General features: G+C 39.1%; 1 protein-coding gene across 1 annotated transcript in view; it reads right to left on the bottom strand.

Annotated features, from left to right (window-relative positions):
- SRBD1 (S1 RNA binding domain 1) overlaps positions 1 to 26,742 on the bottom strand; it is a 191,763-nt gene that overhangs the window by 124,698 nt on the left and 40,323 nt on the right. The window contains exon 14 of the mRNA XM_060754400.2: positions 26,215 to 26,322. Coding sequence (XP_060610383.2) covers positions 26,215 to 26,322 — 108 coding nt within the window. The remainder of the gene's footprint in view (positions 1 to 26,214; positions 26,323 to 26,742) is intronic.

Genomic DNA, 26,742 nt, shown 5'->3' with positions numbered 1-26,742 from the left:
TACACTACCATATAATCCAGATTATCAAAGCAGATAATCCACATTATTAGCTTTGAACTGGATTATATGAGTCTACCCTGTAATATAATCCAAATCAAAGCAGATCATCCGGATTTTATATGGCACTGTAGAAGGCATCTGACAGAGGATTATAAACGGATGATAACAATGTCTGAGGACCACAACATTCACTGAATGAGTCCTGGCAATGTTGTGTTCCTCATGTGTAATTGTGTTTGCACGTGTTTGTGGGTTATTTTACTTTTTATTTATAAGAACTAGTATAACCAACATTTCCACACCAATTAATAGTCCCATTGTTTCAATGAGTATACCCATTGAATCAATGGAAATTGTGTTTCCTAAAGTTCTCATTGAGTCACTGAATCTATTCTAGTTTGGACAAGCAATTCCGTTTAGACCACAAAGCCCATTAACACCGTGGTCCAGCATTATTTTTGAGATGGGGTAAACCAACAAAAATAATACCAATATAGCTGCCTTGAGTCCCTATACTTGAAGAAAGCTGGAATAAAAATTAAATAATAATAATATATACAGAAAAAAATATAAATTCATAGCTATGTAGGTGAGCCCAAACATATGGCTCGCTCCTATACTAAAGACAAGTGAAAGTTACATGAATGAAACTACAAAATACACTTTCACAAATAATGCCAGTAATTTTACTTAATTCATGCTTCTTTATGTAAATATGCATACCAATATATTCAAATATACATCTCACTCTTTACACAGCACTTCAAAGTCTGATGGTAGTTCAATCAACAGATACACAAAATACAGCCACACTATAAAACCGTATATTACAGATTAATCATGTATATAGAAGAGTGCGTAATACTTATGGAACAAATGAAGAGGAGAGGAGGATTACAGAGTGCTCCAGTTCTCAGCCACCCCAGCCAGCATTGCCAATAATGAAGAGTTTTGGGAGATTCGGATTAGCAACATCCTGAGCACTGAACAATTCCCTGCTGTACAAAAAATGTATGTCATATGGCAAAATGCAATTAAAGAAGCTGCTGACGTAGCGTCTACTTGCCATACTCCAAGTTCCAGCTCCAATTCATAATCCAAATAAGATGTCAAGCTTCAGATTTGCCCTCACCTTCTAGTGGTTTGGGACACTAAGGAAGTAGAAAAAAAAAACACCAACATAATCACAGATGAAACAGTGATTATTCTATAGCAGTGGTTCTCAACCTGTGGGGCCCCAGGTGTTTTGGTCTACAACTCCCAGAAATCCCAGCCAGTTAACTGTTAGGATTTCAGAGAGTTGAAGGTCAAAACATCAGGGGACCCACAGGTTAAGAACCACTGTTCTATGGTTTCTGTTGAAAAGACTGCATGACATTTGAACTAAGAGTCCGTCAACCTTCCTTCCACTGCAACTAATTAGGAACACTGATAGTGACTTACACATACCTAAGGTAAATATCCTAAAGGCACCAGAGCCTGCCTGAGCTTGGAAGCTAAGCTGGGTCAGCACTTGTTAGTACTTGGATGGAAGACCATTAACAAATACCAGGAGCCATAGGCTATATTTCAGAGGAGGGAGCTGACAAAATTAGCTCTTGAGTATTTCTTGCCTAAGAAAACCTTCTAAAATTCATGGGGCACTTGCCTATGAAAACCTTCTAAAATTCAATCAGTCAATGAGTGTCTTGAAGGCACACACACCCTACTGGACAAGGTGCAGGGGACTATTCATTTGCCTTTGAATTATGTCTAAACATTCGCTACCTGGAAATAGTCAAATCCTGGAGCTCCCCTAAGTTGGTGCCAATTAATGAAGATCCAGCTCCTCTGAGCTCCCAAGGGAAGGAAAAGTTAAGTGCATGTCAACTGAAAGAACACCATTTCTTCCCCTTATGTTTGAGTAGGGACTAACTGTTCATCTGTGGCTTGAGTTACCTCCCCGCTCCCTCCCTTCTCCACTGGTAAGCCACAGTTGACATAGTCTCTTCTGGTGCATTATTGTGGCCAGGTGATGTGAGGATGTGCTTGAGTGTGCATGTGGGGCTATTATCAGATGTAGGATCTCAGCCACTGTAACATAGTGGCCTGCTTGTGATTTACCACTGTTTCATCCTAAATATTCTTTGTATGAGAACCTATGTTTTGACTGACCAGAGAAATACTAGTGTTGGCATCAATTAGGGCTATAATTAGGTTTGACAAGACTAGTGGTTTGTCCACAAGGGCACTGCACCTAGTCTTGTCAAACCTCTGGATACTAATGCTCTGTAACAGTCCAAAATATACAAGTATATTTACTGTATATTCTTGTATGTGTCCAGCTTGCAACCAATATGCACATAAAAGATGCATCCATTAAAAGCAGACATGCTGGGTTGCAGAAACTGTAGAGCACTAGTGCAACATTCATCATGGCTGAATTTGGTCAACGAACTGATGCTATTGGGCACTGAAATTATGTAAGATGTGGACAGGGTCAGATTACAGAGTCATTAGGAATCCAACCACAACTGGAGAGTCATCATCACTTCAGCCCTAATGAATAGGATTTATGAAAAATAGATTTCAACTAAACTTTAGAAAGAACTTCATGATGGTAAGAGCTGCCATGGAATGTGGTAGAGTCTCATGCTCTAATAGGACTGCTTTGATGTGTTCCTACATGACAGGGAGTTGAACGGGATGGTTCTTGGAGAGTCCTCCAACTCTATGAGTCTATAAAATAACCACTGTATAATGGTTCCGTTTTATTTGTGAAGATAAGAGGTTTAGCAGCGATTCAACTTTTTTCTGCCAAGACTTTTTTTGTATAGAGATGATCAAAGACACACACTTTTGCTTCTTATTCCTCTATTGCTATGAGGTGCTTCACCACTTCACCTTTCAACACGCTGCTGCCACCCTGCTCCCAAATCACTGAAGACTGCGGTCGAGTGCTCAGTGCCCCATAGACAGTCTTGCTGTCTCTCAAGAAGTCAACTGCATGCCCTTCATTGAACAGACACAAGCTGTGGGAGCCAAGAGGTCAGAAGCTTAAGCCTTCTGCTCCAGAGAAAGCTAACCTTGCTAATTTGTTTCTTAAGTGTAGCTTTCAGTCTCGTAGCAAGTGCTTTCATACAATCAGGACTGGGCCACAACTCCAGAAGTGCACTCCATGTGCACCGCCAAAACGATGAAACATAATCCCATCTCACTCATCTCTTTTCTATAAAGGTAGATTCTCAAACCATTTTTTAAAAAACCTTTCCCTCTTGTAAGGCAAATGCATTCCCAACTAGTCCTCAAATGGATTTAAATCCCCACTTGAGCTCACTCAACACTTTTCATTATTCTCCTCATAAAGCAATACAAACATTTTGCAAATACACACTTTCAAGGTTATGCCAAGGGAGCTCTTGTAAATGTTGGAATGGTGATGAGTGAAAGAACGTGAATTTGCAACTGTATTTCTGCATGCATACAAAAGGAGGCATAGGAAAATAGAACATAGGAGCTTATTTCAAATATCACTGCTTGTCCATGTCAAGAATTCTTCCAATTCAAAGATAAACCTTTTACTGTAAAGTAAAACAACCTAGTGTGCACATTTTTTTCAAACAAACAAACCAAACAAAGGAAAGAATAACAGATGCAATATTGCAGAAATCTTAGCACATCCACAAATATAAATTGAAGTTCCACTTCTCCTTTAAGCACCAGTTAAAAACATAGCTATTTGTAGAAGATTTCAGGCAATAAGCGCATGTTCCACTTGCAGTATGCTGTTGATGTAGTTTTACTCTGTTTTGGAAGAAATTTATAATTTGTAATGCTTAAATATTCATAATTGATTTTTTTAGTTGTGTGTGTTTTAGATAAATAATCCATAGCATGAGCCCCCATGAGAAAGGGTAGCATATAAGTTAAATTAAAACACAGAGGAATGGATTCAAAGTGCAAGAAAAATGGATACCAGCTAAGCCAGTGGTTCCCAAACTTTTTTTTTTCTTCCATTTGACCAGGGACCACTTTGGTCAGGGACCACTCTCCATTATTAGTACCAAAAGGGTTACAAATAAGTTTTTGGTCAACTTTAGATTCAGTTTGGGGTGCCGATTCAAAAATTTGCACTGGATAGACCACATCAGCTCTAGTTTCTGATGCAGAACATATGCCATGGTCAGCAACAGGGGAGTAGTATGTGGTGCGAAAGAAGCGGAAATAAAATAAATAATAAAGAGGAAGGAGTCTTGCAGACCAGATTTTTGTCCTCGCAGCCCACTCTTGGTCCGTGGCCCACAGGTTAAGAACTACTGATCTAAACAATAGGAAGGACTTTCTGAAAGTAAGAGCTGTTTGACAGCGGAGTAGGTTCTCTCAGAGTTTTATGGAGTCTCCATTCTTTGGAGGCTTTTAAGCAGAAGCTAGATGGCCATCCATTGGGAGGGCTTTGATTATGTGCTCCTGCATCATAGAATGGAGTTAGGCTGACTCTTGGGGTCTCTTCTAATTCTATCATTCTATCACTCTAAGAGTAATAACAGTGACAACAGTGACAACAGTGACAAACATCAGCTCACTTTTACAATCATATCATGCATTTTTTAAGGTAATTCTTTATCATTTTCTTCCTGACAAAGTTGAGTCCCCCTTTTTTCACTATGTCCCCACATGTGAGCACAGACACATAAATGAATTCAACTCTGCATATGCTAGCAGAATGCTGGACTGACAGATTACATTGCTAGAGCCAAGCCCAGCTCTAGCCCTTGAGGCAAGGCAGCCGCATCTATTTACACCAGGTCCCTGTTTGGCAGCTAAACCTGAGAATGCATCTGGATGCCAACTATGGGTCGAGAGATGGCATATGTCTCAAAAATAATGCATCTCAGAAGGGAATTGTCAGTTTTGCAGTGTGGAATTATTCCTGCTTGCTAAGCCTTGGCCATGCAAAAGTACATTTGTTTTAATTCGAGTGGGAAGAAAAGTGTCACAATTTGACACTCGGTTTGAAGTAAGCTATATTTATGTTCAATTTTATTATTTTTTTAACCTTAGGATCCTTTGGAATAACACGTGCATCAAATGCTGACATATTTAATCACCCTCTCACATTCAATAAAGCAATAGAAATCCCACTTCACAATATATTTAGGAGAGTCACAGAAAGTTCAAGCAAACCAGTATCGATAACAGGAAAAATTCCAAGTGCCTAGAATCTAACTAGTAAAACATAAACTATGGATAGTCTCTAACCTACACTTCAATATGGAGAAAGGTCTTTTTTCAGTTACCAAAAAAAGACAATAATTCTTGGTAAGGTAAAAGGCAGTAGGGAAAGATGATGACTACATTACAGATAGATAGTCTCCATCAAGGAAGCCTTTGCATTGAGTCAGCAAGATCTGAGCAGCCGATGGGACACTAATACTCCTAATTTCACTAACTTGCATCCGAAAATATATATTCTTTCTAGATATTGGAAGTTGATCATAGAGTCATCCAAGAAAACTTAGAAATGCTATAGAAGTGCATTTTCTAGATTTATTTTATTGATTTATTTACCATATTTGTATGCTACCTTTCTCAGCCTGAAGGCAACTCAAGGCAGTTTATAGTTGGCAACAATTCAATGCCCCAACAAAAATACAATTAAAAACATTTAGCATATAATATAAAAACCATACAAAACCAATGTATCCTCCAACATAACTGCATGCTTTGCTTCGACCACAGAGTCATCCTGGAGGATGCAAAAATGTTAGGGAAGTGTTCTTCTTAGGCATTTTTAGTTCCTCCAGTGTGACTATATGGTCAACTTCAGCTGGAAGTCATCCATTTTAATAAGGTTGACTACGTTCATAACATGGAATCCTTAGGTGTATGTGGACTGAAACGTCCCACTTCTCTTATAGCATGGCACAAAATAAGACTTAGAATTCTTTGTTAAATATCTCTGCTCCCTGGCTACAATGGGTTTGAATTGGTGCACCAAACTACAGGTTTCAGGATAAGCATGATGCTCCTGTACCATCTACATAATGAAAAGCAAGTACAATAGAGTGTCGCTCATCCAACATAAATGGGCTGGCAGAATGCTGGAGAAGCGAAAATGTTGGATAATAAGGAGGGATTAAGGAAAAGCCTATTAAATTTGCTGTTTGTTTTTCTAGGCAGCACCACGCAGCCACTAGGAGGGGTGAGACTCAGCCCGTGCAGGCCGGATGCTGTGCCCGACGGGAAAAGTCTGCGCCGGCTGCGTCTTGCGCCTCCCGGCAGGCGCCCACAAAAGCCCACCGTGCATTGATGCCCAAAGAAACAGCTGTAGATCCCGGCAGGAGGGTGATTGCATCGGATAATACAGAACATCGGATGAGCGAAGGTTGGATAAGTGAGACTCTACTGTATAGGTGTCTTACCATGTCTAAGAGAATCAAAGGAACTACATGTTTTATTTTATGTGCAATGAGAAAAAAAATTCCTCTAAAAATGGAGAAGATGACATCGGTCTCGTTTGTGCAGAGGGAGATCTATGATAATCTGCTATAATGTGCCATTTCCTATAACTTCTTAAATGTGATATATATAGAAAGAGCGAACCTGTGTGTCATATATCAAAAAACATTACAGCAATTCAAAGGCAGTAATTTTCAAGGGATACAGCTTGGGAAGGGTGAAAAGAATATACTTTCGTTGAGAGTGTATTATTTAACAAAAGCATGAGAAGCTCTACTAACTAAATTGATTTTTTTCAACAAAGAAAATGGTTAAGTGTATTTAAGAAGTTTTTATCTCCCCCTTCCCCTCCCACCACCAAAACAAAACCCAGAGATATAGACAAATATAAGAAAAACGGGGGTGGGAGGAGACCTAAGATATTCTTTGCTATCACCTTTATAATCAGACCCCTAAACCTTAAACACTAAGTTCAGCTACTAAAAAACCCCACCAAAAACTAGGAAGTATTTCAAAAATTGCAGCCAAGCTCTCATAGAAATACAATTAAGATTACTATTAATTGAACTTTTTTTCTTTATGACTCTGGTTAGGGAGAGAGGAAATTATTTTTTTCTTTCATCTCCTTATAGATAGGCAGAACTTACAAAACTAGTTAAATGTTCATGTCTGTATTAGATTTCCCTATATGTTATTTATGTAAGAAAATTATTTTTGTGTATGTGTGATGTAAAAATATTAATAAAATATAAGAAAAGTATAGTCAAGATCCTACACAGTTGTAGCACAGCGTAAATAAAGTATATGACAACATAGTTAGGTTGGATTTCACATCTGCACAATAAACAACAGTCTTGAGTTTACCTTTTACATGGCACTCAGACAATTGGCTATGTGCATTTGCTGAACAATTGAGTGCACTAGGTACTGCACTTTTACAACCTTTGAGAACACACGAACACCGGCACAACAAATATTACAAATATGAGCCACATTAGGCTCATAAAGGATTCCAGCTAATGCATTTATTCTTTAACAAGAACAGTGAGACCTTGATATCTGCAGGGGTTCAGTTCTGAATGGATGAGAAAACAAATGTGACTTATCAAGTCCCTATAAATGAAATTGTGTAAGGCAGTAACAGAGCCAATGCCAAGCCCAACTACCAGTTAGTTGTGGCAGCCATCTACCTCTGCTTCTGCTTGTCCCTTCACAAGATAGAAGCAGATGGCACACCTTTTACACTCGTAGAATGCATCTACTTAAGGCAGAGCTTTGTGTTGGGTCATGCCAGTGTGTCAGCTGAAGTGTGTAGGTGTGTCATGCACATGTAATGAGAAATGGCAAAAACATCTAATCCCATTTTGTTAGTTTCCATCTACAGTTGTCCACATGATGCACTTTCCCCTACCCTTAATGAAGACCAAACCCCACTGCTTCTCCTTCTCGGGCTCCTCTCTTACAAATACACTTTTTCTATTTCTTCTCTCAACCAGGGTTTTAATGTTTTTAACATTTTATCTTGCACATTTGGCCCACCCTTGGTGTTTGATTTTATTATGTTATTCTGTACTATCTATTTTATTTTGTTACATTATGCATTTTGTTGTGTTTAATTTTCTGCTCTTTTGTATCTTATTTTGTTGTATTGTTTTTGGACTTGACTTCATGTTAGCCACCCTGAGTTCCCTTTGGGGAGATGGTGGCGGGGTATAAATAAAGATTATCATTATCATTATTATTAAATGCATGTTATTATCTTACAAATCATATATTTTAAATGTATAGATAAATGAAAGCTTTTCATGCCTAAAAAGTGTGTCGCCAGATGAAATGTTTGGAAAGCACTGAATTAAGGAGTAGTACTATATGTAGGAAAATGGCAGTGATGGGAGCTAGACTTTCAGCTGCTCTTGAAGGACAGTTTGAAGTACCTTCTCCTCCAGCCTCCTTTCTTGCTTCCACTTTCAACTCTGTTGTCAGTGCTACTATGCTGGCAGAGGTAACGGATGTGAGCCTTGGTTGGTTCATTTGCTTCATAAAGGAAGGCACAATGGGACAGCAGCAGTGTTTCTCAACCTTCCTAATGCCACGACCCTAATGCCACGAAACAGTTCCTCATGTTATGGTGACCCCCAACTATACAATTATTTTCGTTGCTACTTCATAAGTGTAATTTTGCTAGTGTTATGAATTCTAATGTAAATATCTGATATGCAGGATGTATTTTCATGCACTGGACCAAATTTGGCACAAATACCCAATACACCTAAATTTGAATACTGGTGGGGGTTTGGGGAGTTTGATTTTATCTTTTAGGAGTTGTAGTTTCTGGGATATATTAGGGTTCACCTACAATTAAAGAGCATTCTGAACTCTGATAGAATTGAACCCAATATGGCACACAGAACTCCCATGACCACCAGAAAATACTGAAAGGGTTTGGTGGGCATTGACCTTGAATTTTGGAATTGTAGTTCACCTATATATAGAGAGCACTGTGGACTCAAACAATGATGGATCTGGACCAAACTTGGTACGAATAAGCAATATGCCCAAAGATAAACACAGATGGAGTTTGGGGAAAATAGACCTTCACATTTGGGAGTTGTAGTTGCTGGAATTTATACTTCACCTACAATCAAAGAGCATTCCGAACCCCACCAATGATAGAATTGCCCAAACTTTCCACACAGAACCCCCATGACCAACAGAAAATACTGTGTTTTCTGATGGTCTTTGGTGACCCCTCTGACATCCTCTGACCCCCACAGGCGTCCCGACCCCCAGGTTGAGAACCACTGAGAAAAATGTCTGTTCATTTAGATTTCTGTGAGTTTTCTGAGCTGTATGGTCATGTTCCGGAAGCATTTTCTCCTGATGTTTTCCCCACATCTATCGCAGGCATCCTCAGAGATTGTGAACTCTGTTCATTTGTCAACTGACTGAGCCACAATATGATTGAGTATGGCCATTATGAAACATCACAGTTGTTTTCCTGATCTTTTTGTACTTACACTCTTTTCAAACAGGCATCACATGGTCCTCCAGATACTGCTAAACTACAACTCCCAGTTTTCTTCCTCATTGGTTATGCTGGCTGATCTGTTTGGACTTGCAGTTCAATAATATCTGGAGGGCTGCATTATCCTCAGCCTTGTTTTAGAGGTACTATATTAAACTACCAGCATATACACAGAGAGTATCTGTTTGCGGGCAAACCAGTGAGAACAGTACTACAATTTCAGTATGATAAAACTAAACATCTTGCATATTTCACTTGGAAGAAGATCTTTCAATCCAAAGCACTGACTCTTCCGCTAGCTTACTAAACCAATTGTAGCAAACTGTGCAACTGGAATCCTTTATCCACTCATCTATGAACCATGCCCTCAGCACATCTCTGCAAAGAGAGGAATGATCAGATATCTGTCTTCATCTTGTCGGAAAATGCTGACATTTTTCCGTAAGAAAGGGGTCCAAATGGCAGGTGTCAAAGAGCTTTAGCTTCACACGTGGTGCTAGGAGGCAGAAAAAACAACAGCAGCGTGTGGCCATGTCAGAACTACACAGTAGCTGCCGTAAGAATGCATATCTGAAAAGAGCAAACCTCAGAGTCTGTTAAATCAATCCAGTGCCAGATGCTGTTATCAGAACAAAGCTGGTGCTGGGATTCATCCCCCAGCAGCAATACGCATCTCAAGTTAGTGGTGGAAAGTGAAGTCCTGGTATTAAAGCTCTAATGCTTAAAAGGTGACAATTACCTGGATTTGACCGTTCTCTGTCCTCTCATTCGCTCTTAGCCCATTGTGATTTGAAGTTCTTCTCCCATTACTGGAAATTGTACCATACATATAAGATTTTAAGCTTGCAATCTACCTTCAAATTAGTAACCCAGCTAACCAAAACAATTAATTTGCTTGTTAATATGATTGGCCTTAAATCAGACCTTGCTCCAAACTATGGCTTTCAGCAATGTTAGAAGCCAAATCACCACCTGAGTCACCAAATGAATCTATAGTACAAAACTTCCTATCTGATATTTTTTTCTAACTTCCCAGGATAATATCCCTAAATTCAGTTCCATTTTATTGTGGAGCAATGGTCATGACGTGGGGTTGTTGTTTTTCGCCATTCATATCAAAGGTGAGCGCAAACGTATCTGGCAATTCAGATATCACAGTGGGCCATGTGATATCACCCTTTTCTACAAGCCACTATCAATAATGCTGGTTTGCAGAAATGGAATGTGGATGGTAAGTTGATGTTTACACAGATCTTGAACACCACTGGACCTTTTCAAATGCTATGGGTTTTTTTTAAAGAGCACAGGTTTCCTTATAGATTCAACAGGTTTAAAACCAAAGACTGTCATTATAACATTTGAAAAGTAGATCCCAGTCTTTTAAAAATATGCAAGTCCAAGACTGAATACTAGATGATGCCCAGTTGACTGAGAGAGAGAGAAACAAAGAGGCAACATGTGACCAAAAAAGTGGAGCAGAAGTTGAAAGTGCAGAACATGGCTAAAATGTATATCTGGGGGAGGTCAGAAAGGTGAGGGAAGCCTAGACAATGTAGATGCATACATATCTAAAAGCAGGACAAACACAATTTATTTATTTTATTTATTTACTGTATTTGTATACCACCCTTCTTAGCCCTCAGGTGACTCAGGGCTCTTTACAGAGGCAACAATCCAATGCCCAGCAACACCATAAAACATTTAAAAACATTAATACATAATATAAAAAGCATAACAAGAACAATAAAACTTAAATCAACTGCATCTCCTAATTAATGCATCTGAATGATGCATCTGAATCTCCACGTTGAGATTCAGATGCATTATTCCACACTAATTAAATAGCAAGGATGGGCTACAGCTGCAAAGACAGGTAAATGGTCTACATAAAGCAGTATTTCTCAACCTGGGAGTTGGGACCTCTGGGGGGGAGTTGCGAGGAGGTGTCAGAGAGGTCATGAAAGACCATCAGAAAGCACAGTATTTACTGTTGGTCATGGTAGTTCTATGTGGAAAGTTTGGCCCAATTCTATCATTGGTGGGGTTCAGAATGCTCTTTGATTGTAGGTGAACTATTAATTCCAGCAAATACAATTCCCAAATGTCAAGGTCTATTTTCCCCAAACTCCAACAGTGCTCACATTTGGGCATTTTGAGTATTCGTGCCAAGTTTGGTCTAGATCCATTATTGTTTGAGTCCACAGTGCTCTCTGTATGTAGGTGAGCTACAACTCCAGAATTCAAGGTCAATGCCCACCAAACCCTTCCAGTATTTTCTGTTGACCGTGGGAGTTCTGTGTGCCAAGATTGGTTCAATTCCATTGTTGGTGGATTTCAGAATGCTCTTTGATTGTAGGTTACCTATAAATCCCAGCAACTACAACTCCCAAATGACAAAATCATTCTCTCCCAATCCCACCAATATTCAAATTTGGGTGTATCGGGTATTTGTGCCAAATTTGGTCCAGTGAATGAAAATACATTCTGCATATCAGATCTTTACATTATGATTCATAACAGTAGCAAAACTATAGTTATGAAGTAGCAACAAAAATAATTTTATGGTTGGGGTCACTACAACAGGAGGAATTGTATTAAGGGGTTGTGGCATTAGGAAGGTTGAGAAGCACTAAAATAAAATATGGAATTGTGCATACTTAATAAAGTTAAATAGTCCTTAAGACCTGGACTCAAAAGAATGCTTACAAATAAATCTTAAATGCTCACTGATGCATATTTGGGAAAGATGTCAAATGCAATATCTCATTCTTGTTCTAGAAAGTGGGCCAGAATCTAAACTGCTATACAACTGATTATTCTTCCTTAGTGGAGATTCTATCTTTTGAAAAAACAAAACAGCCACTCACCCACCTTTACTACCAGCTTGGCGAAATTTCATAAACACCATTTGACCATGGATTCCAGCAGTAGAAAGAAAATAAATCTCTGTGGGCACATGCAAGCCTTCAGACCTGTGCAAATAACTCAATGACTCCTTATAAACCTTATTCTATTTATGAAATGGAGTCGTAAGGAGTAAAGTTGACTTTCTCAATGTTCCAGATCATGTAGCTTAATTTTGAATCCCACAATAAGGAAATTAAGATCATTTTGCTTCCCATGAAACATGCTCAAGAAGACGATGCTTTTAGGCTGTGGTTCTCAGCTCAATTATTAGGAAGTAAATCCAATTGAATTAACTAGGAATCCTCCCCCCACCACACACACACACAAGTATAGCCAAGAAGGTCAGGGTGTTTGCAAATAGCACTCTCAACCAGAAGAGGCTGAGTCACAGCAAATATGAGAGAATGTATCATTATTTTCCAGTGTAAAAACTTGTAGGGCCGGCTTTAGCATAGCAGGTTAATCACTAGATGCAGCTGCAGTAAATCTTGCCAACCAAGAAGGTTGACAGTTCGAAGCCAGGTCAGGGTGAGTTCCTGAGCTTCAGCCCAGCTCCCTGCCCACCTAGTGGATCGAAAACAAGCCATGTGAGTAGATGAATAGGAACCACATTAAACAGGGAGGTATTTTAGAAAAAAGGAAAGTTTATGAACAAAGAAAGCTCTTCGGCAAGGAGATGGAGTGACAGCACCCCTTGTGGCTAGAGTACAGCCTCCAAAGATGCTGAATGATGAGAAAAAGCCTATATATACCTCTATCTGTTGTCTGTCTTGTCATTATACAATCAGTATTGAATGCTTGCTGTATATGTGTTCTGTGATTTGCCCTGATTCCCCTTTGTGGTGAGAAGGGCAGAATATAAATAAAATAAATGAAGATGCCAGCAACAGATGCAAGTGAAACATCAGGAGAAAATGCTGCTACAACATGGACATACAACCCAGAAACCACAAAGCACTCCAGTGATTCTGGACGTGAAAGCCTTCAACAATACATTAACATTTATTTCTTTGGCATTGGCTTCTCTTGTAAAATAATTTAAGCATGGAAGAAACAATTCCTGATGCTAGTCAATTTGGATTGCCAGGTTTTTTTCCCTTTAAGAGGGCATATTCAAATCCTTGTCTTATATTGATCTCTTTTTGAAAACTACTTGTATTCTGTGAATCTTCAGACATTCTGCAAGGGATAAGTTTTAGGCTTCTTGTGATGAGCCAGTTTTATTTTTATGCCCCTTATTTTTCTTTGCTCGCCAAATGTCAGCAGAATGATTCAACAGAGCTTATATTGCTTATGCTATTTGTATTCCATGAAGAGACTACAATATTTTTTTTTAAAAATCCTATCCTGTCTGTCATAAAGAATATTGCTGTTTATTTGTAGGCAATGATGGAACTAGGCACATCCAGTCAATACGTTTAACATTCAGCAAAACAGCAAGAGAGTTACAGTCTCAAAAATTAAACTGCACATTCTGCTGGAATAGATTACCAGGATTTGAAGAGTAAAAATGAAAAATAAATGCAGTGCTAAGAGCTTAAGAACTGGTAGAGAGTCAAGCTGTCACCAAAATAAATACATATACATATATAATTTTTTACTTTTAAAATAGTTCCTAAAGTGCTTTTCATTATCCCTAGACTCAGAGTAAAAGGGGAAAAAGTATTTCAAGAACAATAAAACAACATGAAAACCTCAAAAAAATTACACAGTTGGCTTCCTTCGGGCATCTTTTTGTGTCTTCTTTACTGCTACTCATTGTCAGAATCCTAAATATTGTTCTTGCCAGTTATCAAATACATCTGCTCAGCATCTGTCATCACAGATGCTGATCTGAATCCAAACCAGCCCCAAATATCAGGAAATCTGAGAATTGCTACTGTTCTACTCTCTAAGACCGAGGAACAGATACAACCCTGCCTTCAGAGATCATGCTTACTTCACATTAAAGGAGTGTTAAATCAGCCCAAGGTGTTCCAGTGACATTCTACATTTAATCATGATAAATCTCCAGACATTCTTTTAATGCAGCCTAGGAAATGACGCGCAGCAGCACCTAGGTCGACATTCTTTGGAAATAGATGACTGCAGTCAGGTCAGGAACAATCCAAATAAAATATAGAAAAAAGCAAGGTTAAAATCTTCTATAGGGTTTTTGTGTCTGTTTTACTAATAAGTATTCCATGCATTGGGGAATTAGACTGAGGAAATGAGATGGGAATTAACAGTGAGATTGGAGCTGGAGTAGTAAGAACATAAGAACCAGCATAGTATGTGACATTTTTTCATAAACTGTGGGTCCCGATCCCAAATGGGATTCCCTTACTTAGCTCAATGTCAGGGTCCCAATTTTTTTCCTGAACATCACGTAACGGCTGTTTTAGACATTTACACGAATATGTTGTGCAGTGTTTACAGTGGACTATGCAGAAGATACTTCAGATGTACTTCATAAAAAGGAAAAATTGCCTGTTTAGCAAGCATTGCAAATGCTGATTTGTTATCAGCAAAGGAGCCCCCTGTGGTGTAATGGGTTAAACCCTTGTGCTGGCAGGACTGAAGACTGACAGGTTGCAGGTTCAAATCCGGGGAGACACTGAATGAGCTCCCTCTGTCAGCTCCAGCTCCCCATGCGGGAACATGCGAGAAGCCTCCCACAAGGATGGTAAAACGTTTAAACATCTGGGGGTCCCCAGGGCAAGGTCCTTGCAGATGGCCAATTCTCTCACACCAGAAGCAACTTGCAATTTCTCAAGTCGCTCCTGACACACACAAAAATCAGCAAATGTTTATTTTTTATACCTGCTTTATATATTTCTATACTATGGTCAGGCCAAAGAGGGTCCCTAGTGGAAAAGTTTAAGAATCCCTGAGAATGAAAGGGCTGCCTAGTACAGCCTTCTCCACATGTGGAAAACAAGATATATGCCAAAGACTAACGCCATATTTCTTTCCATTGGGTAGGACTGTGAATTTGTATGGGAGAAAGCAACCTTCTCAAGCCTCCTCTATATGATGTCTGTCTGTTTTGTAATGTATTGTGTTATAACCCGAAGTATATGTCTTATTAGATTTGCAGTTTCCTTGTCTCTATATACCTAAAGCAGTGGGAGGGGCTGCAGATCATGTGACCGACTCAGTGGCAGGTTAGAATGTCCAGGTTTAAACAGGATGACAATTAGGGAATGTCAATTGAGGAATGATTGTTAAAGCTCTGTGTTGTGACTTGAATGAGCTTGAGTCTGTCAGAGTGCAGAAGCTCATGTTAGAAAGTTTGAAACTGTTGAGGCTTGTGTTTTATTTGAAAGTAAACTCTTATTAAAGAGAGCAGTATAAAATAACATGGTTTATGAAGAAACTGTTAAAGATTATAAGTTCAAGATACAACATTACTGAAGTTTTTAACCCTTGGCAAGAAAAGTGACTGTATCTTTAAATATATGAAGTTATCAGTAAACAAAACATATTGTATTTAACGGACTCTGCTTGCATCATTGTCTACAGAAAGCATCAAACAGAAACAAAATAACTACATGCCCAGCAATCATCATTACCAAATCAACTCTGCTACCCTGGTTAGATTGTGGTCCTAACAGTTCATGATCTATACCCCGATGGTCAGTGATCCTTACAGGTCATGATCCATTAGACACATTAAGTTCTTCCTGGAAATTCTCTTTGGAGCAGTCAAGAGACTACTACTTTTGAGAGCACTGTTTTAGATAATGTGTGAATAGTTAGCTCACATAACATCTTGCAATTTAACTACTCTTTTCATTTACCCCCCATGGGTATACTAAACCAGTTCTAGACTTCATCCAGAACCCTTAAACAGAACTAATGACTATTGCTGCTGAAACTCCACAATGCCCCAGACCACTATGGAATGACACTCAGTGGAACACCCCAGCAAGCGAGAGTCCAGAAGTGGCAGGCTCAAACCCAGCACCTCAACCAATGGCTGATATCAAATGAGAGACTCCCTCCTGGGCACACAGAAAACTGGGTGACTTGGAAGGCACTGAACAAACTGCACTCTGGCACCACGAGATGCAGAGCCAACCTTGAGAAATGGGGCTACAAAGTGGAATCCTCGACATGCGAGTGTGGAGAAGAGCAAACCACTGACCACCTGCTGCAATGCAACCTGAGTCCTGCCACTTGCACAATGGAGGACCTTCTTGCAGCAACACCGGAAGCACTCCAAGTGGCCAGATACTGGTCAAAGGACATTTAACCAACTACCAAACTCACAAGTTTTGTATTTGTTTGTTTGTTTGCTTTGTTCTGTTAGAAATGTAATATAATGGACTGGTTGCTCTGACACAACAAATAAATAAATACTATGGGAATCATTAATATTAGGTTGAGACACCAAATCTGGGACTGAACTTGGAGCAGATTGGGAGCTAAACATTTCATTCCTTATTCTTCTCTACTTTGATCTTCACAACAGCAATACTGAGGGGGAAAATATCAAAAGCTTGGAACTTGGAAAAGTTCTTTTTTCAACTCCTATGATCTTCCAGCCATCATGGCCATCTATGGTTCTACAAAGTCACTTTCAAAATATGCATCTCGATCATGGCTCTCTTATGTCCTGTGTAGATGAAATCCACAAGTAATCCTTTCTATTCATGGAGGAAAGAGCAGTATATGAGTGGAAAGCTTCAAGTAGATTGAAATCCAATATTTATTCATCTTCCTGTCATTTCTCTGAAGGGATATCTGATCCAGCCCACAGGCTAAATTGTCCACCACCAGTTTAAATCCTACTTCCTTCTACAAACCAGATTCATTCAAAAGCAGGCACTGCTGAATGTGGTTGGAAATCCTGTTGCTCTAAATCGCCATCAAGTCAGCTTTGACCTATGGGGGCTCTATGAATGCAAGACCTGCAAGAGTCCTGGTCTCCAACTGTCTTGCTAAAGACACCTAAACTTGGGCTGACTGGTTCCTTGATTGATCCTAACCTACCTCTAATGCTTTCAACACTATCAAGAATAATAATCTTTTCTCAAGACAGAAATGTCCCTGCTGCTGGTCCAAAATTTGCAAACTTGAGCAGATAGGGATAGGGAAATGGTTCCATGACTTTGAGTTTGATAGCAAACGATTTAGACTCTTCTGCCTACAGATACAATGGCACATTAAAACAAGAAGGTACATAAAACCTTTCCAAGTGAAACACTCAAGTATTAACCTTCCTTGCAACATGTTGCATACTTACTAGAAATACATAATCCCATGGGCAATTTAGCTAGTTCTGGGATGCATGAAATCCGCAAGTTCCCAAGAAATCATGCTCACATTCCTGGAGTCTGGCAGTCACAAGCAACCATGTTCTGGGTTTTGATTTGCCATCATATATACACAAAAAGTTTATTTGTATTTCTAAGAAATAGTAAGTGAAAATGCACTAATTCAGTTGAGACATTTTCCCAAGTACCTTTTTAAAGATTGTTTTGTTTTTTTCCTGAAAAAAGTGCCAGCCATAAATATGAGCCAACAGTCTCCAAACATGTCAAAGGCACTTAAATGCATGCCATTACTCGTGAAAGCCCAGGGATATGTTCTGAAGCCTTGTGACATAGTGACCTTGTTGAACTTCTGGTCTGCTTGGAGGGCAACTGAATGCAGATTGAACACACCTTATCCTGAAACCTGAAACCTGAAATAATCCAAAATCAAGGCAGCAACTGCAGTTCTCCCAGTAATTTCTTTGCAAAGCTGAATCAGGTGACTGTCAGGCTCCCTGGGGAGAATTCTGAGGCTAAAGAGAGATGTGAAGAGGTGTGAAATGGCAGGAGGCATGGATTCAGGCCATGCACTGAGCACTGTGCTTGGATTTCTGATATTTCACGGATCCTCAGTCTTCCTCCAGCCTCGTGTCTCACATACAACACCAATAGCAAATGGGAAGGATATGAGACTAGAGAAAGATATGAGGCTGGATCATTATCTCATACAAATAAAGATATTCCAACATCCTCCCCCAAAAATGCAAAATCGAAAACATTTCTGATCCTGAGCATTTTTGATAAGGGAATCTTAACTTGTGCTCTATGTACACCAGTTTGATCTCCTTGAAAAAAATGGGAGTCGTGGTCTAGAGAGCCAGCCCACCAGATTACTTGGCCTTCCAGATGCTGGACTATAATTATTGTATTCCTCATCCTTAGACATCATGTCCAGAGCCAATGGGAGTTTTGTTCTGTTTAGTCAAGATTGTGAGGTTTGAATTTAGATACAAGGCTTGTGCATATGATGTCTGGCTTTAAAACATCGTTTAGCCTTCCTGCAATCTCAGAACTACAAGGGCTGTTGGGCCGCAATTTCCATTATCCCAAGTCTGCATGGCGGAAAAACAAAAGTGATGGGAGTTGTCATTCAACAACATCTGGAGACCCAAACTAGTTAAACACTAAAGAGCACTGACCACCATGTAAAAAAATTATAGTCTGTATCCACAGATTCTCTGTCCATGGGTTTAACAGCCTTTTGAAAGCAACCATAAGGCTGATTTGGCCCTTGATGAAAATGAACTTGACACTTCTGGATTAGAATAACTTTTGCCATGAATCTCTGGCAAGTAAAGCAGTGCGCAAGTTTTTTTAGCAATATATGGACTACAGCATGACATAATGGCCAAGCTATTAATAACTAGAATGTGCAAAAAGGCCTCCTTTGTGGCAACAACTACTGTCAGTATTTCTTTAGACCTGTGGTTCTCAACCTGTTGGTCCCCAGGATTTCTGGGAGTTGAAGGCCAAAACATCTGGGGCCCACAGGTTGAGAACCACTACTTTAGACAGTGGTTCCCAACCTTTGTTCCTCCAGGCGTTTTGGACTTCAGCTCCCACAATCCCTAACAGCTGGTAAACTGGCAGGGATTTTCTAAAACACCTGGAGGACCAAAGTTTGGAACCACTGCTAGAAGAATTATCTCCTTCCTCTTAGTCACTTAACCAAGTAAAAAACTAATAATACGCCTATGTGAAATGAAACAACCAGGTCATATAAGCCTTGTCTAAGTAAACCAACATATTTTGAATTTCCCAGAGACCACTTGAAAGCTTCTTCCACAATGCGTCCAGGGATTTTTTTTGCCCTTTCAACTGCCTACATTTTCCATTTTGATGGCCAAACTCAAGAGATCTATGCTAGGGATAGCTGGTGAGGTATGCTTATCTAATTGACGATTTTTGCTATTTTAATGCTATGTTTCTCCAACACCCAAGAGGTCTCATAGGTTGCAATACATATGGGAATCATCATTACCATTTCTAAAAGAAGAGAAAAGAGGGAATAAGATTATGTTTTCACTTAGCCATGACATGATCAAGAATTATTCAGAGCAGTATCCACAAACTACACTATGGATTTCTCCAAAATTTCCCTTCCAAAATCTTTTTTCTGCAGAAGAGGAATGTGAGTGTGACAAGAGTATTCCAGTCAAGGCACACGTCTAAATCATTTCTATGAAAGACGACTCACCAGGTTCAAATGTCAAACAATGTCTTATCAAATTGCTAATTCTAGCACATCCCACTAAAAGTACTAAATAGCTTCCGATTTGCAGGCTGACTAATTTACTTGCTGGAGAATTAGTTACATATAATCAAATGAGACAATCCAATTGGGCTAGAGGATGCGGCATGTCAGCAGGAAGAATAATTTCAGACACAATTAAATGGGGCACACAGGGATTCAAAGATGAGCTTCCTCGGATTTGAAATGGGGTACAATTCCTGAACTCCCAAAAACCTTGTTTGGTACCATAAACTGACGCACATCACTATTCTAGTGTAAGCTTTATTGATGGTAAATGATGTATCAGGTGGTCTACAGCACAGAAAGCATTCCAGTCTTTGAGCTGTTGAGTTCCAGAATGTCCTAGTAGAATTGGGCTCTGAGTGACTTAGTGCCCAATGGATAAGATAGGATGGGATATTCAGAATAGGAAATATTATCCAACATGACAGGGACAGGCACTATTGTACACACTGATGACAACTCTTCCTTTCCTTTCCTTTCCTTTCTTTCTTTTTTTCCTGGAAGCTTCCTAGAGATGAACAACAGACAGTTCAGTTTCCAGCACCTGTCCATTAGCCACCACTTTGAATGGCACTTAATTCATAGCTCATACCATCGCCCACCCTTGATTAACAGGGACCCAAGGTTTGTGTACTACAAAAGCTAACAAAGGAAATAGAAATATGTTTGATGTTTGGATGGGGGTAGAAAATAACTCAATATTGACAAGAGCCTTGACAGGTTGGAAAACTGAGCCAAACTATCAGAATGAATCACAATAAGCAAAAAATGTAAAATTAAATGAATAAATATAGGATTAACTGAAAACCATACATGGTAGAAGAATCCAGGGGTCTTAGTAGACCACAAGATAAACATGAGGAAACGATGGGATGCGAAAGCAATTCTGGCCTGATCAAGGTCAGACCTCACCTGGAATACTATGTCTAGGTCTGGGTACCACAGTTTGAGAAGGTTATTGACAAACTGGGACATGACCTGAGAAGGGCAACCAAGATGACCAAAGGCCTGGAAAATCAGCCCTGTGAAAAATGATTTAGGGAACTGGGGATGTCTAACTTGAAGGAGAGAAGACACCTTTAAATATCTATGACAGAATCCATGAATATTGAAATCCAGCTGTATTGCATCTATAATCCACTGGGGTTTTTCTAGATCAGTGGTTCTCAACCTGTGAGTCCCCAGATGTTTTGGCCTTCAACTCCCAGAAATCCTAACAGCTGGTAAATTGGCTGAGATTTCTGGTAGTTGTAGGCCAAAATACCTGGGGACCTACAGGTTGAGAACCACTGTTCTAGATGATCATCCCATGGTGAATGTGTGTATGTACATATGTGTGTGTGTGGACACAAATACACACACTGACTGCAGATTTTCATGACCTATACTTAAATGGCAGCTGCATGCACACAAATGCACTCAATAATACATATTTTTTGCTATCCACAATATGTTCCAGAACCAAACCCCAGATGATCCAGAGGTCCCACTGTATCTGTTCACTTATTGTTGTTTACAACATGAGGTTGTAACTGACATAACTAATTTAGCATAAAGGTCAATAACAATCAGACAGGCAAATATCTTGTTGACTGCAAAACTTAACATACTGGATTTGCATCAAATAAAATGAAAAATAAATCAACATACCAAAAAGAATGAGGAAAGACGCAACCAAGTTTAGCCATCACCAACTTCACAGGAAGCTGTTCTGACAGATGGAATTGAGGGTCAACACTATATTAAGGGCTGCAATCAGTGGGTTTCCTTTCCTCCCTTTTATCTTAATTAGTGGCTCGCCTGCATGAAGAATATGGACAGGTATAGTCTGACATATAAAAGCAGTACCCACTGAGCTACAAATTAATGTTGTAGGATATATATATATATATATATATATATATATATAGCATGAAAAATGTGGGGTTTTTTCGTGTCAGAAGCGACTTGAGAAACTGCAAGTCACTTCTGGTTTGAAAGAATTGGCCATCTGCAAGGACGTTGCCCAGGGGACGCATGGATGTTTCATGTTTTACTATCCTGTGAGAGGCTTCTGCCATGTCCCCGCATGTGAAGCTAGAGCTGACAGATGGGAGCTCACCTCACTCCCTGGATTCGAACCACCGACCTTTCAGTCAGCAGTTCAGCCGGCACAAGGGTTTAACCCATTGCACCACCAGGGGTTATGTAGTCAGAACCATCAGAAAGCAAAAGTGTCCATCTCTCAGCCACCCATTTTGGATTTTGGAGTAGTTCAAGTTTCCAAATTACAGGTAGGGATGCTCAATCTGTACTTATCTGTTTAAACTTTGTACTATTGGGTGTTCTGAACTTGGTTGTTTTGAGCTTGGGTGTAATTTCTGCAAGTTAACTCTGAACATAGACTTTATTTTATTTTTATATGGGAAAGCAATTACCATAGAGCAGTGGTTCTTAAGATGCGGGCCACAAACCATCAGTGGGCAGCAAGGACAAAAATCTGGTCCGCGAGCCTCCTTCCTCTTTATTTTATTTTATCTTATTTTATTTTATTTCCGTTCCTTTTGCACCATCTGCCACTCCTTCCCTATCACTGACCATGGCACATGTTCTGTATCAGAAACTAGAACTGATGTTGTCTATCCAATGCAATTTTCTGAATCAGCACCCCAAACTGAATCTGAATTAAATTGTTTTTAAATTGTGTTCGATTTTAGCCTGTTTTTGTAAGCCACTCCGAGCCCCAGGGGAGTAGCGGCATATAAGTTCGAATAATAAATAAATAAATAAATAAAGTTGACCAAAAACTGACTTGTAACCCTGTTAGTACTAATGTTGGAGAGTGATCCCTGGTCAAAGTGGTATCCGGTCAAATGGTCCCTAATAATAATCATCATCATCAACAACAACAGCAACTTTATTTATACCCCGCCAAAGGGGATTTGGAGCGGCTTACATGAGGCCAAGCCCGGTGATACATTACGAAAAAATAAAATACAGAACAACAAAAATAATACCACAATAAAATAAATAAAAAATTCAGGTAAAATAAACAGTGCAAAATAACATAATGGAAAATAAAACACAGTGGGCAGGCCAAATGCACGATATAAAATGATAAAATTCTGGATGAGACAGTAATGAAGAAGGTATATTTGTGGGGGAGGAGCCCGTAGGGGACTGAACAGTGAAGTTAGGCCTTCAATAAGGGGTGGGGGGTGCAATTGTCAAAGTGGTCCCTGATCAAGTGATCCCTGGTCAAAAAAGGGTTGGGAGCCACTGCCATAGAGATAGCGCACTCTGTTTCAGTCTGTACTTCTATCCACACACTTTCCTGGGCTGTAAATCACCTTGACTTCAACAGGACTTACTTCCAAATAAACATGCAATGGGACTGCATTGTTAATAAATGATCATCTTAATTTTAAAAGCGATCCTCACAAAAGCCTTTTATGCCCCCTCCCCAACGTAAGAGAAATTAGATTGAGTGCAGCAACCAAAAGCTTGTAAAAAGAAGCAAGACAGCTGAAACATTTGACAGACATCATTAAATGCCAGGGGATTTGTATCAGCCATTTTCCTTTAAAAGGGGCTTTGAAGTTAGCTATCTTTCATGTACTTCTTTCATGGCACATTAACAAAGAAAACCGAGCGGAGGTAAATCAAGTCCCAAGGTCACCTCTAGAGTTACAGCACCCTGGGTACCTGATGAATTAAGAATTAATGCTGCATGAGTAGCAAATATAGTAAAAACTATGGGCTGTTAACCAATCTCGTTTTACAAGTGGATCTGAACCTTTTTATCTGCAACCAGAGCAAAGACATCTTAATCCTTCCCACCATGGTCTTGAAATACAATTATCATAATGTGATCCTAACTGCTAAATTGCCCTTCTAGCCAAGGGAGTGCCGTGAAACAAAAAAAAAGTCAAGGTAATTAGGTCGGGGTGAAACATTAGAAACATAGGAAGCAATAGGACTTGAAAGTGGCATTTCTTTAACATCCAGAAAGAATAAGGCAGATATTCAGCAATCTTACACACGTGAAAGTCAAACAGGAACCATAAAGGTCCGCATATAAAACACAAAGAAACTAGAACACGAAGCTAAAACTTTTGCCAGTAAGGGGTCCCACATCAAAGCTCGGAAGTGACTCCATTAGAAAAAGATCAAAGTATTTATTACTGATATTTAAGTTGCTTAAGCAGTGGAGTAGACTGCATTAGAAATTAGATGCGCAGTGGATTTTGCTTAATCTCTTTCGGCATACTTAAATGTTCCCAGATGACCAGTGGCTGCACAGGCTGCCAATGTTTGAAGAGCTCGAGTGGAAAAGTATGAGCAGAAGTTGAATGAATACGTGCATTATTCAACAAAATAAAAACAAAAGAAATAATCCAGGCAAATTTTAAGCAGGATGGGCTTTACATATCAGAGGCTTACGCACATTCTAAACTTGCTAATATTCTTTACACTGATCAGCAGGAAGAAAGATGCAATAAAAACATAAACCTATGTCAAGGGATGTAGGCTTTCCAGAAAAACCAGAATCCCAGTCTGACTGAACAAAGTGCCCACATCTTAATTCACTATTAAAGTTGAGCAATCAAAGGGCCTCATCACATTAGGGAATGAATCCACTTTAAATCCAGTTTCTGCCTCCTGCAGAATTCTGGGGTTTATAATTTAGGGAGGAGACTTTAACAACCACACTAAACTGCAAACCCCAGAATTCTGCAGGAGGCAGAAACTGGATTTAAAGTGGATTTATTTTCTAGTGTGATGAAGTAGAAAGACAAATGATCTTTCAAATCATTTGATCAAGGGTCTGGAGAACAAGCCCTATGAGGAGCGGCTTAAGGAGCTGGGCATGTTTAGCCTGAAGAAGAGAAGGCTGAGTGGAGATATGATAGCCATGTATAAATATGTGAGAGGAAGCCACAGGGAGGAGGAGGGAGCAAACTTGTTTTCTGCTTCCTTGGAGACTAGGACGTGGAACAATGGTTTCAAACTACAAGAGAGGAGATTCCATCTGAACATGAGGAAGAACTTCCTGACTGTGAGAGCTGTTCAGCAGTGGAACTCTCTGCCCCGGAGTGTGGTGGAGGCTCCTTCTTTGGAAGCTTTTAAGCAGAGGCTGGATGGCCATCTGTCAGGGGTGATTTGAATGCAATATTCCTGCTTCTTGGCAGGGGGTTGGACTGGATGGCCCATGAGGTCTCTTCCAACTCTTTGATTCTATTATTCTATGACAATTAAATGATGATGATGACGATGATGATGTTTATTATGGTTATTTGCCATATATACTTGAGTGTAACCTGACCCGAAGATAACCCGAGGCACCTAATTTTACCACAAAAAACTGGGAAAATGTATTGACTTGAGTATAAACTGAGGGAAATACTCAAAATAAATATATATATCAATAAAATTACATTAATTGAGGCTTCAATACGTCAAATGTTTTTGAATATTTATATAAAACTGTAGTTTAAGATAACACTGTCCAACTGTTTAAACCATTATTCTAACCTTCTTCAATGTAAATGTACTTATGTATCCTTCCAATAATAATAAAGAAAGTAAAATAATAAATTTAATAATAATAATAATAATACTAGAGTAAAACCATGGAAATGTAATAATAACAGTAATAATAGAGTAAAATAATAAAAGTAATAACAATAATAGAGTACAATAATGTAAATGTAATAATAACAATAGTAATAATAAATGTAAAATTAATTACAACAAATAGAGTAAAATAATAAATATAATAACTGAGTAAAATAATAAATATAATAACTGAGTAAAATGATGTAAATATAATAATAATAAATATAGTAAAATAATAAATGTAATAACAACAACAACAACAATAACAACAACAACAGAGTAAAATGATAAATAACTTTGACTTGAGTCTAAGCCGTGCAGGGTTTTTCAGCCTAAAAAAAGGTTCAAAAACTCAACTTATACTCGAGTATATACGGTATATCCCACAAGGAGATTCAAAGTGACTATCATATTGAAAAACTGTTAAAGTAGAAGAGGAGAAGAACAAAAGAGATGACAATTCCATTTTCCAATACTCTCACTATAAACCTCAAAACCCAGCATTATTAAAGGATTGCACCCTTATACAGGGTTTCAGGAGACAAGAAATAATGTCAAGAACATTGGGAGTGCAGTTCAGTGTCTATTTTTATGCTCCCAAGTGTACTAGGCTGAAAAACTCTGATGCAGAAGAAGGCAAAATGTTCCTCTAAAACTCTGATGAAAGCAATAAACTTGTTTTTTCTTACCAGTAAGTGACATCCAATGGTGCAAAGAATTTCTTCATAATTAAGTCAGCAAAGTAAGCTTCCGTCTCCCTGCAAGCTGTTCCATTCCCAATCACAACCGTACCACAACTTTCAGTGGGAAGAAAGATGATAGTATTGTTAAACAAGTACGAAATGGTCATGCCATCCATCCTTTCTACAGTCAGATCTCCACATTTCTGAGTTTTACTTTTGTATATTTAATTATTTGTGGATTTGATTAATATGCTTTCCCTAGCTATCTCCAGGTTCATCAGCAGGACTCTAGGGTCAATGTCTCTCAGAAGTTGATTACAGAATCAAGCTGAAAGACCTAGAGATGCCTTCAGAGGGGTTCTCTCAGGTTAAAAATGCATTTTAACTTAAGGTTTTTTTCACTGCCATGGGGGTCTTGCACCCTTAATCCCTGTGAAAATGGAAGGCCAGTTGTACTTGTATTCATCACTTTCAAAGCCCTTTGAAGGTACAGAAAGGAAGATGAACTTGACTTAACCAAATGAACCTAATACT

Source organism: Anolis sagrei, chromosome 1 (genome assembly GCF_037176765.1).
Source record: "Anolis sagrei isolate rAnoSag1 chromosome 1, rAnoSag1.mat, whole genome shotgun sequence".
NCBI lineage: Eukaryota > Metazoa > Chordata > Lepidosauria > Squamata > Dactyloidae > Anolis > Anolis sagrei.
Note: the sequence above shows the minus strand (reverse complement) of the source record. Positions and strands in the feature narration are given on the sequence as shown.